This window comes from Martes martes (genome assembly GCF_963455335.1).
Source record: "Martes martes genome assembly, chromosome: 12".
Lineage (NCBI taxonomy): Eukaryota > Metazoa > Chordata > Mammalia > Carnivora > Mustelidae > Martes > Martes martes.
Genome location: NC_137900.1, coordinates 72,544,169 through 72,560,531, shown reverse-complemented (window position 1 = coordinate 72,560,531; position 16,363 = coordinate 72,544,169). Strand labels below are relative to the sequence as shown.

Sequence of the window (16,363 nt, the reverse complement as noted above, 5' to 3'; positions counted from 1 at the left end):
TCATTGTAGGTCTGAAAGACTCCATCTTGTGGTTTATAGGAAACTGTCTGTTTTACCTTCAGTTCCATGTGTCCCCTCCCCGCCGTGTGTGTGTGTGTGTGTGTGTGTGTGTGTGTGTGTCCGCACCTTATTCTAGAAAACTCCACTTCCTATCTTTGCTTCCAACTTGGAAACTGGGACTCTTTCACTGATGTGATTACAGTGTACTGATAGTACTAAGAAATAGAGAAACTGCATCCTCCCTGTTTTCTGAATCAGTGGAGAAGCTACGTGTGTAAATATGCATGAGGGCTCTGTGAGAGAGGGCAGATTCCAGGAATGAGATTGTTTGTCAGAAAGGCTACCGGTCTCAAAGTTGAGTGAGAGAGCGAAGGGGTGTGATTGTTAATTGCTTTCTTCTATTTTGTTTTTGTGGGCTTTTTTTTTTTTTTAGTTTTTAGTTTAGTTTTGTTTTTTTTAAAGATTCTCTTTATTTGAGAGAGAGCACAAGCAAAGGGGAGGGGGAAGAAGGAGGAGGAGAAGCAGACTCCGCGGATAACCTGTTCCAGGGGTCGATTCTAGGACCCTGGGATCATGACCGGAGCTGAACGCAGTCCCTTAACCAATTGATCCACCAAGGCATTCCTGCTTTCTTCTATTTTGGATCATATATTCAGTTTCAAATGCAGTTAATGGAAAGTGGCTTGTGATTCTTACGACTTAGCCAGTGGTATCTTTAGCATTACATGCAGGTCTGAGCAGCAGCCATCTGTCTAAAGGGGAGTCTCTGCGCAAGGTGGAGAGGGGTTCACGTATTGTCACTGTCGTGCCCCAGGACACAAAGCTTATATTACAGGTAAGCTGATTTTTCAGGCTGTGTTTCTGATTGTCATTAGGCTATCAATATGAAGCAATTCTTGCAGATTGTATTTTAGGTCCTCTTATCATTTGTAACAATTTATTATAAGCCATTCCTTGCTAGATTCTGCATTAGCTTTATACAAAGGAGTGCTTATACAGGCTGTGCTCAGCGAGGCTAGAAGGGAAGCTTCTCTGGGAAGTCAAAATAAATACTGAGCATAACTAGATTCTGCTGAAAGTGTGCTCATTTTACAGGATCATGGTAGTTCCCTTCATTATGAAGAGTTGAGTTAGGTGAAGTTGTGTATCCTAGATGTTTAAATTTTTTCTATTCAATTAAAAACATTGTTCTGATTTATTTAAGATGCCAAGGGGAAACTTAGAAGTTGTTCATCATCGAGCTCTGGTTTTATCTCAGATTCGGAAGTGGCTAGACAAGTAAGAACCATGTATATGACCAGTTTGCTTATTGTTATGACTTATATGTGAAGATAGTAAGTATTATATTAAAGTTTTTAAAACTTAGAAGCATGGAAGACTTGTATTATGTATGTCTTCAATCAGATTCTCAGAGGCTTTTTTTCCTTCTACACTTGGTAAGTATGTTACATATTCTGATAAATATTCCTAGTAGAAAGAATCATGAAATTCATCATATAAGACAGGGTTTCCTAGCCTGAGGGGATCCATATGGGTTTTAGATGTTCTGTGAACCCAGGGAAATTGCACCAGACTATGTCTGTGTGGATTTATTTGGGCAGAAGGCCTAAGGCTTTTGGCAGATGTACAGAGGACCCTGTGACCCAAGAATGCCTGAGCCACTGTTGTGAAGGAAATGATCCATTTTCAGTTTATTTTGGGGAAACTTTGTATTAGAATGATCTTTAACCTAAGTTCTGTGATCATCTTCTGTCGTGTGTATGTGGAGATGTAGTGCTCAGACTGCCATGGTGCAGAAGTCCCATCTGTTAACAAAGGCAAGCAAATCTGGTAACTGATTTTTCATTCTGTGAGTTGAAAGTAGAAATCCAGGAGTAGTTGTTTGGCATTTGGACTATATGCTAATTATAACTGGTTTATGTCATAATAACGGTGTTGGATCTAGGGAGTTTAGTTTTTGTAAAATGACCTTTCTGTCCATTCTCTCTGTCTCTTCAAAGACTTATGTTTAAAGAAGCATTTGAATGTATGAGGAAACTAAGAATTAATCTCAATCTGATTCATGACCACAACCCTAAGGTAACTTTCTAAATCTGATATTAACTCTAGCTTACCTAAGACTTGATCCTGTGTGATTGGAACTAAAATTTTTTATCCCCTTTTTTTTTGTTGGGTAGGTGTTTCTTGAGAATGTGGAAACCTTCATAAGACAGATTGATTCTGTAAATCATATTAATTTGTTTTTCACAGAATTGAAGTAAGTATTTTGAATAACTCATGAATCATATCCATAATTTATCTAGTTTAGGAAATCAAACAAATAGCTAGAGGAGAAAAATTAACTTTGTGTTTGGTATTTATTTTTTATCACTGTAACTCTCAGATGCTACCTGTAATAGATTTTTGCCCTTTTCCTTTCTTTTTAAAATCAGCCTATTTAAAACTAAGACTTGAAAATATGTCACTTAGAATTATAATTGACTATTTTTAGGTGTACATGTAAGACTATTTGTCTTACAAAGTTGAAATCAGGGCCACCCCGGGTGGCTCAGTCATTGAGCATTTGCCTTCGGCTCAGGTCCTGATCCCAGGATCCTAGGATCAAGCTCTGAATCAGGCTCCCCGCTCGGCAGGAGTCCTGCTTCTCCCTCTCCCACTCCCCCCGCTTGTGTTCCCTCTCTCTCTGTGTCTCTCTCTGTCAAATAAATAAATAAAATCTTAAAAAAAAAAAAGATTTTATTTATTTATTTGACAGAGAGAGAGAGAGATCACAAGTAGGCAGAGAGGTAGGCAGAGAGAAAGGGGGAAGCAGGCTCTCCACTGAGCAGAGAGCCCAATGCGGGGCTCGATCCCAGGACCCTGAGACCATGACCTGAGCTGAAGGCAGAGGCCACCCAGGTGCCCCAATAAATAAAATCTTAAAAAAAAAAAAAAAAATGAAGTCAAATGGTATGTTTCTTTGCAATGACTTTTTTCCAACTTAAAAAAATTTTTTAAGTTTTTTTTTTTTAAATTTATTTATTTGACAAACAGAGATCACAAGTAGGCAGTGAGGCAGGCAGAGAGAGAGGGGAGGAAGCAGGCTCCCTGCTGAACAGAGGGCCCGATGCGGGGCTCAATCCCAGAACCCTGGGATCATGACCTGAGCTGAAAGCAGAGGCTTAACCCACTGAGCCATCCAAGTGCCCCTTAAAAAAATTTTTTTAAACATAAAAGTTGTCCAATTAGCATCCTGTACCACCATCTAGACTCTTTAGTTCATATTTTCCTGTATTTGCTTTGTCCCGATGTACCATCTATCCATCCATTATTCATCTTTTTTAATGCAAATTTTAAGTTAATTGTAGCCTTCAGTCCACTTTATGTCTCAGTATTTCACTTTGTAGAACGCTGACTAGAGCGCATTCTCTGTGGGTCAGATTCATGCATGGTAAAATGCATAAATCATAAATGCAGTGATCAGTGAATTCTGACCAGTGCGTACTTCCATGTAATCCAGATGTCCATGAAGATAGAGAACAGTTCCTTCACCTCAGAAAGTTCACCAAACCTCGTGTCAGTCCGTCCTGTCCCCACCCCCTAGGCAACCACTGCTGGGAGTTTTTCACTGTAGATCAGTTTTGCCTGTTGAAGAACTTTTAAGTGGAAGCATATAGTATTTACTCTTATAAATATAGTATTTACTCTTACTCTTGTGTAATTTAGGCTGCACTCTCTCAGCATATCACTTTGAGATTCACCCGTGTTTTTACTGGTATCACTAGTTCCTTTATGTTTACCCCTCAGTCGTGTGCCCTAGTGCAGGTACGCTACAGTTTGTTCATTTGTTTCCTGAAGGTGGCCACCTGTCTACGCAGTTCGGGGCTAATGTGACTAAAACATCTATAACATCACTGTACAAGTCTTGTATAAAAATGTGTCATTTTTCAGTTTGTTTCTTCATTTTCACCTTATGTGAATTTGTTGAAACTGTTTGCCAAAAGTCGTTTTTATTCCCTCCTCAGCCTGCCTGGGTATATGTCCATCATTTGGTAGCTGGGACCCTTGTTCAGGTAGTGACCTCTTAATAACTTGTTCTTAGGGAAGAAGATGTTACAAAGACCATGTATCCTCCGCCAGTTGCCAGTGCTGTCCAGCTGTCCAAGGATCCCGATGGGAAAAAAGTAGACGTTGTCTGTGACGCTCTGAGAGCAGCCATGGAGAGCATAAACCCCCACAAGTATGTGCACTCTCACTAGTCGGGGTTTTCTGAGTCACAGAAGTGTACTGGTGTCCTTACTCCGCTGTTCATTCTCATTCTGGGGTTCTTCACTTCCCACCTCAGGTACTGCCTGTCCATACTCACCTCTCACGTGAAGAAAACAACCCCAGAGCTGGAGATTGTGCTGCAGAAGGTCCATGAGCTTCAAGGTAAGAGTCCTGTTCACAGACAGTGTGGCACCAGGCTTCCCGGCTTCTGGGGAGCTCACCGACCATGGTCAGCGCCCCATCACACGTTTGGTGTGGGGCTTGTGGGTTGCCATTTGAAGACCTGTGTCTGTTTTTCACAGCACCTGCCTACAGAAATGTACAGAAGAAGCCCCGTAACATCCTCTTCTGTTAAGAAAATCAGTTACTTTGTCTTTTTGGTTATGTTGCTAGAAACTTGGGTTTTTTTCCCCCAAATGGCTTTGTTGCGTTTTGTTTCCCTACACGCTGACAGCCAGCGCTCCACCTGATCCTGACGCCGTGAGTGCCGAGGAGGCCCTGAAGTATTTGCTGCTTCTGGTAGATGTCAATGACTTATATGATCATTCTCTTGGGACCTACGACTTTGATTTGGTCCTCATGGTAGCTGAGAAGTCACAGAAGGTAGGTGCAGTTACTGCTTTAACCACCTTTCTCGGTTCTGCGGTCGTGGCGGAAAGAAACCCTGCCTCTGGCGGCGCAGGATCTTGCTGACGTGAAGACAGCGAGTACAGGTCTGGGGGCAGAGCTGGGGGCTCCCCGGGCGCTACGAACTCTGTCGTAGTTCAGGGCTGATCAAAGTGTTTTGAATGCCAGGTGGAACAAGTGAAATAAAGTTACTTGGTTATTTTTAAGATTATGGTCATGTGTGTGAACGAACTTGCCTCTTGTAAAGGAAACACTGCAAATGATTCGTGTTCCCATCCACTTCTTGTTATGTGGCTGAAAAGTGGGAACATGGAGAATAGGAAGGTTTGGGGCCTCTCCTCCTCCTGTAGCATGCCGTAGTCAGAAAGTTTGGGAGCCCCTAGTCTGGTCTGGTGTCTGCAGCCTCAGTTTCATCCTGTCGTCCCTCTCCTTGATCTTGCCAGAGTGATCTTTCGAAAAACCAAATTGTGATCCTTCATTCTTTTACTTAAAATCCTTCATGGGCTCTCCATTGCCCCTAGAATAAAGTTCAGAAGCCATCATATTGCTTAACGCCCTCCCCCAGGATCTGGTCTCTGTGTATCTGTCTGTGCTCATCTCTTGATGTTCCTTTTTCTCAGCCTGTAGAGGGGAGGCAGTGCTTTTGTCACCCCCCGCCCCGGCCTGCCACCATACACCACAACAGGTAGCATTGCTTCTGCTGCCCTTCACCACTCTCCCCTCCTCCATTCGCCAGGCTAATTCTCACTTGTCTAAGGCAGAAGAGGCCAGGGTAGCCTCTTGCCAGTGCTCTGTTCTTGCTTCCTTGCCTACCACGCAGGGGCTGGGGGAAATGGGCCATATACGTGCTTCCACTGCACCAGCGCCCACCCCTGTGTATCGTTCTAGCTCCTCTAGGTGGTGGGTATCCTGAGAGTAAGCTTGGTTATTAGTGAGTTCTTACTAAGTATGTGTTGATGGAACACTTTGGCCTATAGTTCTCTACGTTACATGCCTGAGTACTTAATTATTTTTTCTTTTGGGTTTTCTTTTTTTTCTAGATTGTTCTTAATGTATTTATCCTGTCTGCCCAGTGAAATTGCATTAAGAACAGGGAGCATCTGTTCTTTAGAAAGAAAACAGTTTCTGGGGCATGGCACAGAGTTGCAGACAATCAGTGCTAATAATCTTGGTTGGCAGGGCCTTAGAGTTTTATCTTTAACTCACTACAATTTTACCTTTGTTTTAAAACTTGCTGGAGGGAGGGACGCCTGGATGGCTCAACCAGTCTAATTATCCGACTCTTGATTCCAGCTCAGGATATGATCTCAGGGTCCTGGGATCGAGCCTTGCATCAGGCTCTGCCCTCAGCACAGAGTCTGCTTGGTATTCTCTCTCTCCCTCTCACCTTGTGCCCTGCACATACATGCGCTTACACGCGCACGCTCTCTTTCTGTCAAGAAATAAGTAAAATCTTTTGAAAAAAACTTGCAGAGGAAGGGCATGCAATGTCATGCAAACAGCTTCAAGCACACAGTGCCTTGCACTTCTGGAGGAACTTGGTGCATTTGTTGAGTATCTTCTAGATTGACCTTGTCTTCCTTATCAGCCTCTGAAACAAGTGGTCTCGTGAGATTGCATCGGAGATTCTCATCATCATTCTCAGTGAAAACAACACTTATACGTTAAAGCATTTTTGCCAAAACTTGTTATACGTTGTTTCATTTTATATATTTATACAATATGTAATTAATATACTAATATAGTATGTATTTTAAAAATTGTGTAGCTTTGGGTTTATTCATTATTATGACTGTTATTTGCATTGTTATAAATAAATGTAATCATAAGCGATAAAGATCTCCTGTTGGTGTTTTTTGTTATTTGTTTTAGGATCCCAAAGAATATCTTCCATTTCTTAACACACTTAAGAAAATGGAAACTAATTATCAGCGGTTCACCATAGATAAATACCTGAAACGCTATGAAAAAGCCATTGGCCACCTCAGTAAATGTGGTAAGTGTGAGGATTAGTATGTTTATTTCTGCTTCAGGTCATCTTTGGAGCTAGGCAGGGTATAAATTAAAGTGTTAGTTTAGACATAGACTGATTTCAGTTTCCACTCCTAAAAATTTTAACAGTTAGATATGTGCACCTTCTTTTATCATATGATCTCAAAAGCTGAAGACAAAGCAAATGGCTTTTAGTGAACTGGAGGAGCTCCCCAACTAAAAAAAAGTAGAGCAGATCCTTTTTGGGTTAAGGATGATCACGTCCTAAATTCATTTCATATCTCAGAATGAAAATTGTGTGATAATGCACTTCTTGCCCTGTTTGCCAACACCCGAGGGAAACGTAGCTTGTCTGGAGTGAGCGGCCATGCGCACTAGCTGTTCCCAGAAGGACGCAGGTGTACGTGGTAGTGACAGAATAGGATGAGCATGGTGCCTGTTGGTCTGCCACACCCCATCCCTGTCCCCTGCTGGAGTTTCTGGCTTCAGCAGGTGCGGTTCTCTCCAGAGAGCTAAGATGGGGTTAAGAAGTTATCTGGGTATTATTCAGCTGCTTTGGAGAATCTGATTGATCTGGAATGGGCCAGGACTCCGGTGTCAGAATGGTTGATAAGCTCCCCAACTGATTATGGTGAGGGAGGCTGAGCAAATGGAAAGTTGGAGAGTCATTTATCATCGGTAGTATATAAAGCGTCCTTTTACATGGAACTCTGATCTCAGCCTGTGCTTCTCATACCTCATGTATGCTGGGGTGCTTTGCTAAAATTACAATTCCTGGATTCTGATACTCTGAATCTTAAAAAGGTCTTAAAAAGGTCCCTTGTTGATTTCGTGTAGGGACCACTGGTAAAAATGAAATCCATTACACTTCCAAAGTCTTAAACTTGTGTATGTATGAATCTTATTCCTCAGGATCCGAGTACTTCCCAGAATGCTTAAACTTAGTAAAAGATAAAAACTTGTATAAGGAAGCTCTGAAGTTCTATCCGTCAGACTCGCAGCAATACAAGGTGAGTGGTGCCAAAATGAGGCTCTTCTGACTTTGTGCTGGCAAGGGGTAAGGATCCTGAGTCCGTAATGCTGTTCTTGGCCTCACGGATTATCTTCAGACGAAGTCACCTTGTCCTGAGCTCTTATCTGGGAGAATGGCCCTGACCTGCTCCTGTTCTGAAGAAAGTGCCCAGGCTGGAAAGCTAGGAGTTGTCCCCCATTCCTCATTATGAATACCATGGCAGCTTCTACCTGGGGTTCCCTGCTTCCATCCTACCCCTTGCTCCAGCCCAGCCTTGCTGTCGAGTGACTGATCGTCCTGAAGCGTGTAGATCTTTCTCATGACATTTAGGAGAAAGGGATACAGTTTGGTTGTTTGTTTAAACAGACATCTGTGTAGTTTTTTTTATATGCCAGGTATTTGCTAAATATATTCTGTGATTCTTATGACAACCTGATCAGGTAAACAGATGAGGAAACAACTTGCCTCGGAGCTGGTGTGTGAAGCCTGGGATGTGGATCCCAGGCTGTCTGACCCTGGAGCCGGTGCCATAACCACGACTCATCACCGCCACCCTCTCCACCCTCCACAGTTCTCCGAGTCTCTGTGTTCTGGCTCCCGCCCACTTCCTTAGCACCGGCAGCCTCTAACAGGCTTTTCCTTGCCCCTGCCTTTAGCCCCACTTGTCTTTGAACTCTCGAGTGTCCTCTGCCAGAAAACTGTTCCTGGGCAAGGTGTCACACTGAGCTCCCAGATCACCTTCTCAGCTCAGTGGCGGCACGTAACCAATTGCTGCTGCACTCATTTGTCTTCCCCAGCGGCCCTGGGCTGCTTAAAGGCAGGGGCTTTGTCTTGTATTCCTCTCTGTGGCTCTGCCTGACATTGAGCCTGGGGACAGAGAATTCAGACAGTGGCTGCCTCTTTGCTCTCATTTTCTCTGTCTCTTCCTCCCTCCTGTGCTCTCGCTTCTCCACTCACACCAGCCTTCTTGTTGTTCTGTCCTGTGTATTCCGTATACATTTCTGCCAGGTGGCCATGGTGCTTTATGTAGCTCTCGGCCTGGATTACCCTCCTGTAACCCTTCACATGGCTCTTCTCCTCACAGCCCTCTGAAATAGCACTCCTGTCGCTCCCTGTTCCTTTATCACTATGTCACAGGTCATGTTGTGTTTATAAGTGTTGTCACAAGAGCAGGAACTTGGTGGTGGTTCTTGTTACTGTTTGGGTTTTAACTGTTTATTTTTATTTTTTTGCATTGCTATGTGATTCCCAGTGCCCTGAATAGTACTCAGTAATTATTTGTTATGTGAATATAGGGCACATCCTCAGTAAGATTTTGAATGGAAGGCTGATGGAATTCACTGATTAACCACAGGATATTTCTAGTAATTCGAGAGTTTTAAATGTAGTGACTGAGACAGCCTACACCGGAGGTTAAGAAGTGACTGTTGCCTTTCCTCACCAAGCCTCCCGTCTCCTCTTGCCACAGGATATCAGCATTGCTTATGGGGAACACCTGACACAGGAGCGTCTCTATGAGCCGGCAGGGCTTGTGTTTGCCCGCTGTGGTGCCCACGAGAAAGCTCTCGATGCCTTTCTGGCGAGTGGCAGCTGGCAACAAGCTCTCTGCATGGCAGCCCAGCTTAACTTGACCAAAGACCAACTGGCTGGCCTCGGCAGAACTCTGGCAGGTAAACGTGGTTGTTTAGGTTCTGTCAAAGGAGAGCTCTCCCTAAGGTGTTTTTGTTTCTTCCTTTCTTTGGCAATTTTGCAAGTAAATTTAGGATAGCATACCTTGAGACAGTCTTATATTCACTAATAAAAATTAACTAGATAATTTAGAGTGGTTTAAAGTAAAGGTTACACTGCTACAGTGAGAGTCCCCAAATACAGTGGCATGATAAAGAAAGCTTCTGTCTTTCACATAAGGACTGAGAAGTCCTTCTGTTACGTGGCTCTGTCATCTCAAGCAGATGGTTGTAGCTGGATTTTCTCCATACCCATATTCCAGGCCCTAGGAAGGGGAAAAAGCTAGAGGCTTAGAACACTTGAAGTTAGAAATGACCTTGAAGTTACACTGTTACTTGTGTTCCATCTCATTTGCCAAAACTTACATCATAGTACAGAGTCACTGTGTGGCCATGTGCCCTGTGAGAAGGTAAGCATGAGTTTTAGGATGGGGCCATTCAGGTATAGACAGTAGATTGTTGGGAACCATAATAGCATTTATGAGAAATGAGGTGAAAGAAAAGGCCAGAGGTATAAGCATCTGAAAGCAAAGGCAGTTTACCTGTGTTGTGTTAGGGTCTAGGGATTGTCTGAACCAGAGGTGGGCCTGTATCAGAGTCTGATTCCTTAGAGGGAAGAGAGCTAAGGACCGCTTGGGAGAAGAGGTGAATAGGCGCCCCGCCTTCTCAGTTGTGCTTGGTATATTCTCCCCTTGTTCTTTTTTAAGAGTTTTAAAAATATTGTTATGGTTTCCAAAAAAATGCAGTCCTGAAAAAAATTCCTAATTAAATCCTGTCAAATGTATGTAGATATCCTCCATAGCAGTTTGCATTCTTCCTTTTTATTTGGGTCGTAAAAATGTGTGAGGTTATCACTTTTCTTTTTCTGGTATTTTCTGGTTATTAGGTCGGTACACTCTTCTGTAAACCCTCTTCATTTCCATGATGAACTCTTTAGTTTCTGAGAATTCCCTATATTAGGCCTTTTAGGTATTATTCTGGCTCTGTTGTTACTTCTGCTTTAGAAACTTATGTTTTGGTAGTTTATACCTTCCAGCTCTGTTCGTAGGCCTATTATCTTGTCATACATTCTCTATAACTCCTAGCTTGCTGTTTGTCATGCCAAATGGTGTACACACAGTTCTCCCCGATGCTTAGCAAAAACGGTAGGAAAGGTGGTGGTCAGAGATTGTTGAGAAATGGTGTAAGGCAGAGTCACTTCATGTGCACTTTAACTTGGGCAGTTTATATAAGAAAAGAAAGATAGCTGTTGAAATTGTGGAGATGATTCTACCTGTTTTTGTCAGGGAGACTATGCGCTGGAGATTGCGTAAGATGGGAGACATGAGTCTGCCGGCTCTGTCGTCAGGTTCAGGTTCTGTGTGTTTCTCGAAGCAGGATTATTTCAGCTTGCTGAGTGATTCCAGGATCTAAAGACACTGCATGACCCCTAAGCCAAGTACCTTCATCTTAGTGCTCAGCCAAAGAACAGCAGTCTCTTCCTTTTCGAGGAAGAAGTGGATGAGCTGGAGATGCTAGGTCATGCGTGTGCCTTTGTAAGCCTGTTCTCATGGCTAATTTTGACCGTACATGGTTTTTCACATTCCGTGCTAAATTTAGATTGTAACTGCCATTTAAGAGAACTCTGTAGTATTCCTATTTCCTGACAGAAATTCACAAAGTATATAGTTTGATGTGTAATGAAGATATATTAATGAAGCATTTCAGCAAAGGAATCTGTTGAGCGTTGTTATGCCCAGTGTTTCACAAACTTACTTGACCCAAGAATGGTTTTTTGGTATTGCCTTTTATTATTCTACAAAACAGTCTTAGGGAATACTTCGGAAAATGCTATTTTAAAGCCGTTGTGTTTGAACGTACACAAGAGCACAATCTCCAGTTTGTAGGGGTCTGTTTTTGTTTAAAAAGTACCTCCAGGGGTGTCTGGGTGGTATAGTCACTTGGGGACCCTACTCTTGGTTTGGGCTCAGGTTGTGGTCTCAGGGTTGTGAGATGGAGACCCGTGTCAGGCTCTGTGCTCGGCCTGGAGTTAGTTTGAGATTCTCTCTCTCCCCCTCTGCTCCTCCCACTTGTGTGGCCACATGGGTGCTCGCTTTCCTTTTCTCTCTCTCTCTCAAATAAACAAATAAATCTTCAAAACAAAACAAAACAAAAAAACCTCCAAAAACCATTTTAACTTGAGTGTTTTGGTAATCCTCTTCTTAGCAAGCCAGCTGTGGTCAAATGTTTATTATCTTTGCAGGAAAGCTGGTTGAGCAGAGGAAGCACAATGACGCAGCCACAGTCTTGGAACAGTATGCCCAGGTAACCTCATTTCCTCCCTTCAGCCACCCAGTCAACAAACAAGGTCTTCCCAGTTGTATGTAACTGATCATGAAAATTAAGAAGAACTTGGGGTAATTAGGAGACAGTATTTGCTCTGCAGATCTTCTCTCTTGCTGACCTGACTTAGACTTATTTCTAAATAATTAGTTCTGTAAACAATAAGTTCTGTAAGGTAGAATACCAAAGAACTCTACCACAATAGGCACTAGTGGTTTGACCTTGGTAGAAAGTACTAAATTAAATCTCAAGGGAGTTGTGCTTTTTGTATTAACTTGTGAGGTAGAAACAGTGAGAAAGGACCATTCTAAAACAAAGGGATTGGATTTCAGATTTTTTTTGGCTTTTAGAATCATTCTCTCTGTTAGAAGGGTCTTTTACTCAGGCAGCTTGATACGTTCCAATTTTCCAGCAGATTATAAAGACGAGTACCTTTACCAGCTCTTGACAGAATTGTAGAATTTATTATAAATAAAACTAAGCACTGACATGGGGCGCCTGGGTAACTCAGTCAGCTGGGTGTCCAACTCTTGATTTCGGCTCAGGTCATCGGCTCAGGGTTGTGAGATTAAGCCCTGCGTCAGGCTCCATGCTCAGTGTGGAGTCTGCTTGAGATTTTCTCTCTCCCTCTACCCCTTCCCTACTCGTTCTCCCTTTAAAATAAATAAATCATAAAAAAACAAAACAAAACAACAAAAACTATGCACCGACACCCGCCATAGACTAACAGGACATAGATACACAGTTGACACCAGGGATTACTGCCTTCTAGAGTTTTAGCCTTTGATTAGAGAGTGTTTTTCACAGTTGTTACTAGTAGGCATATTTGTATAACATACCTGTGCTTTTAAAATACCTGAATGTCTTTGATGTAACAAGGGTGAGTGAAAGAAGATCACTAAAATTTGATAGGTCCTACCAAGAAATTACATTGGGTGATTGAGCCAAAAACATCAATGAATAAAATAATGCATAGTAACAAGGCTAGAGTAGAACAATACACCATCTAAGATGGTTAATTAAATGGATAAGAGGCCACCATCCTTTTTTTCTACACAAATGAAGATTAATTCATATATAATTATATGTTCATGATTTGTATATTTTTAATTGGATATGCTTTACATATAATACAGTTAACAATTTTAAATGAGCAGTTGGAAGAGTTTTGACAAATACTGCTACAACCATGCTCATAGAACATTTGTAACACCCCAAAATGTTCCCCACTTCCCCTTTGCAGTGAGTCTTCTCCTTCTACTCTCAGCTCTTACCAACCACTGATGTGCTTTTTGTCACTACAGTTTTGCTTTTTCTAGGATTTTATATAAATGGAACCATCTGGTATGTGGTTTCTGAGTCTGGCTTCTTTTGCTCACATAATGCTTTTGTTTTCTAACATTTCTTTTTGATTCTTTCTTAGAGTTTCCATCTCTTTGCTTGCATTACCCATCTGTTCTCGCATGTTGTCTGCTGTTTCCATTAGAGCTCTGAGCATATTAATCATACCTCTTTTTTTTTCTTTTTCTAATTGAAATATAATTCACATATGGTAGGATATTAGTTTCAGGTGTAATCATACTTATTTTAAATTCCTGAGCTTGTAATTTCAGTATCCCTGCATGTCTGAGTCTTATTCTGATGCTTGTTCTGGCTTTTCAAAGGGTTTTTGTCCTTTGTGTAATTTTTTTTTTTGGAAGCCTGCCATGATGTAGTAAGTGTAAGGAAATTCGATAAAGAAGCTTTAGTGATGTGGTGATAAGGTGTGGGGAAGGAGAAGAGTTCTACAGTAATTCTGACTAGTATTTGACTAGTATCTTTTTTTCCACATCCCAGTTTTTTTGTTGCTAGTAAATAGAAATATAATTTTGTTTTGTTTTTAAATTGGCCTTATATTCTACAATCTTGCTGAACTTATTTAGTAGTTCTAGGAGTGTTGGAGGTAAATTCTCTAGGATTTTCTGTATTAATGAGCATGGCTTCTTTGACTAAAGACTGTTTTATATCTTTTCAGTTGGTGTGCCTTCACATTTTTTTCTAGCCCTACTGTATTAGCTAGGACTTCCAGTATAGTGTTGAATAGAAATGGTAAGGGTTAGTGGACATCCTTGCCCTTTTCCTGGTATTAGGGTGGAAATTCAGTCTTTCACCATTAAGTGTGATGTTTGCTTTTTTTTTTTTTTTTTTAAGATTTTATGTATTTATTTGAGAGAGAGAGAGCGAGCGAGGACCCAAGCAGGGAGGAGAGAGAGCACAGGCTCCCTGCTCAGTGGGGCTCGATCCCAGGATCCTGGGACCATGACCCAAGCTGAAGGCAGATTCTTAACCAACTGAGCCACCCAGATGCCCCATGCTGTTGTTTTTTAATAGATGTGAGAATTTGGTAGTGCTATTGGGGTTGGCAAACTAGTCTAGGAATCTAGCTAGCCAGCCACCTGTTTTTATAAAGTTTTATTGAAACATGGCCACACTAATTTGTTTACGTATTTTCTGTGGCTGTTTTTATACCTATAACCTCAGAGTTGAGGAGCCGTGACAGAGATGGTCTGACCACAAAACCTAAAATATTTGCTATCTAGCCTGTTACTGAAAAGAAGTTACCAATCCTTGTGCTCTTATGTTGAGGAAATTGCCTTCTAGGTTCCCAGAGTTTTTATCATGAAGAGGTACTGAATTTTGTCAAATGCATTTTTCAAACTAAGGCATTTCATTTTAGACCAGTGCTAGGATGAATTACATTGATTTCTGAATGTGAAACCAATCTTGCAGTCCTTAGGTTAAACCTATCTTGGTCATAATGTATCATCCTTTTTCATAATTGGTGGATTCAGTTTGCTAAAATTTTCTAAAGGATTTTTGTATTTGTCCATGAGCGATACTGGTTTATAGCTTACTTATTATATCCAGAAAATGTCAAGAAATTTTATAACTTAACAACAAGACAAAACAACCCATTTTTAAAATGGTCAAAAGAATTAAATAGCTATTTCTCTAAAGAAAACATACAAATAGCCAATAGCACATGAAAAGTTGTTTAGCTTCATTGTTCATTAAGGAAATGCAAATCAAAACCACAGTACCCAGTAGAATAGTTTTATTTATTTAGTTAGTTACTTACTTACTTTTTTATAGATTTTATTTATTTGACACAGCAAGAGAGGGAACACAAGCAGGGGGAGTGGGTGAGGGAGAAGCAGGCTTCCCTCCGAGCAGAGAGCCCAGTGCGGGCCTTGATCCTAGGATCCTGGGATTGTGACCTGAGCCGAAGGCAGATGCTTAACTTACTGAGCCACCCAGGTACCCTAGAATAGCTTTAATCAAAAAAATGAAAAATTGGCAAGGATGTGGAGAAATAGGAACACTCATACATTGCTGCTGGAAATGTGAAATGGCACAGCCCCTATGGGAAATGGTTTGATGGTTTCTTAAAAAGTTCAACATATAGGGCACCCGGGTGGCTCAGTCAGTTAAGCGTCTGCCATTGGCTCGGGTCATGATCCCAGGGTCTTGGGATTGAGCCCTGCATTGGGCTCCCTGCTCAGTGGGGAGTCTGCTTTTCCTTCTCTCTGCCTTTCTCCCTGCTTTTACTCTCTCTGTCTCAAATGAATAAATGAAGTCATAAAATGGAATGTAAAACTGATGGATGCTTCAGTTTGAATAAACCTTGAAAACATTGTGTTAAGTGAAATAAACCAGATGTAAAAGGACTAGTATGGTAGGATTCTACTTATATGAGGTACCTAGAGGGGTCAGAATCATAGAGACAGGAAGTAGAAAGGTGGTTGCCAGAGGTTGAGGGAGAGAAACATAGGAAGTTACTGTTTCACAGGTATAGAGTTAGTTTTGTAACGTGAAAAATGTTCTGGAGACGATGGTGGTGATGGTTTCATGACAGTGTAAATTTACTTAATGCCACTGGACATAAAAAAAATGGTTAAAATGATAAATTTTTTGTTATGTGCATTTTACTATAATCAGAAAAATTAATTTTAAAAAATGAAACAGAGAACTGATACATGATACAACTTGGATAAATCTTGAAGACATTATACTAAGTGAAAGAAGCAGACACAGAATGTCACCTATTGTATGGTTTCTGTTGTATAATATGTCCTGAGTAGGCAAACCCAGAGAAAGGGCACATCAGAGGTTACCAGGGGAGGAAGGCAGTGGGAGATGGGAGTGTTTTTATCAGGTGAATTTAAAAAGGTTGGTGGTCACACAATATTGTGAACACAGTAAATGCCACAAATTGTACACTTCAGAGTCCTTGTATGTCATGTGATTGTCATTTTGGTAAAATAGCCACCCCCCTACCCTCTTTCTTTCTCTGTGGGTCAAATAGCACATACCCTGCTTGTCCCTTCATGGACCTATGGTATGGGCCTGTTAGTGGGGCATATGCACTGGGGCCTGGGAAGAAAATGCTTACTTC

General features: G+C 41.5%; 1 protein-coding gene across 1 annotated transcript in view; it reads left to right on the top strand.

Annotated features, from left to right (window-relative positions):
• The window catches only part of ELP1 (elongator acetyltransferase complex subunit 1), a 58,176-nt gene that overhangs the window by 25,632 nt on the left and 16,181 nt on the right, over positions 1-16,363 (top strand). Inside the window, exons 20-30 of the mRNA XM_080819424.1 lie at positions 720-835; positions 1,205-1,278; positions 2,001-2,079; positions 2,178-2,257; positions 4,082-4,219; positions 4,325-4,410; positions 4,703-4,851; positions 6,748-6,871; positions 7,780-7,877; positions 9,348-9,549; positions 11,849-11,910. Coding sequence (XP_080675550.1) covers positions 720-835; positions 1,205-1,278; positions 2,001-2,079; positions 2,178-2,257; positions 4,082-4,219; positions 4,325-4,410; positions 4,703-4,851; positions 6,748-6,871; positions 7,780-7,877; positions 9,348-9,549; positions 11,849-11,910 — 1,208 coding nt within the window. The remainder of the gene's footprint in view (positions 1-719; positions 836-1,204; positions 1,279-2,000; positions 2,080-2,177; positions 2,258-4,081; positions 4,220-4,324; positions 4,411-4,702; positions 4,852-6,747; positions 6,872-7,779; positions 7,878-9,347; positions 9,550-11,848; positions 11,911-16,363) is intronic.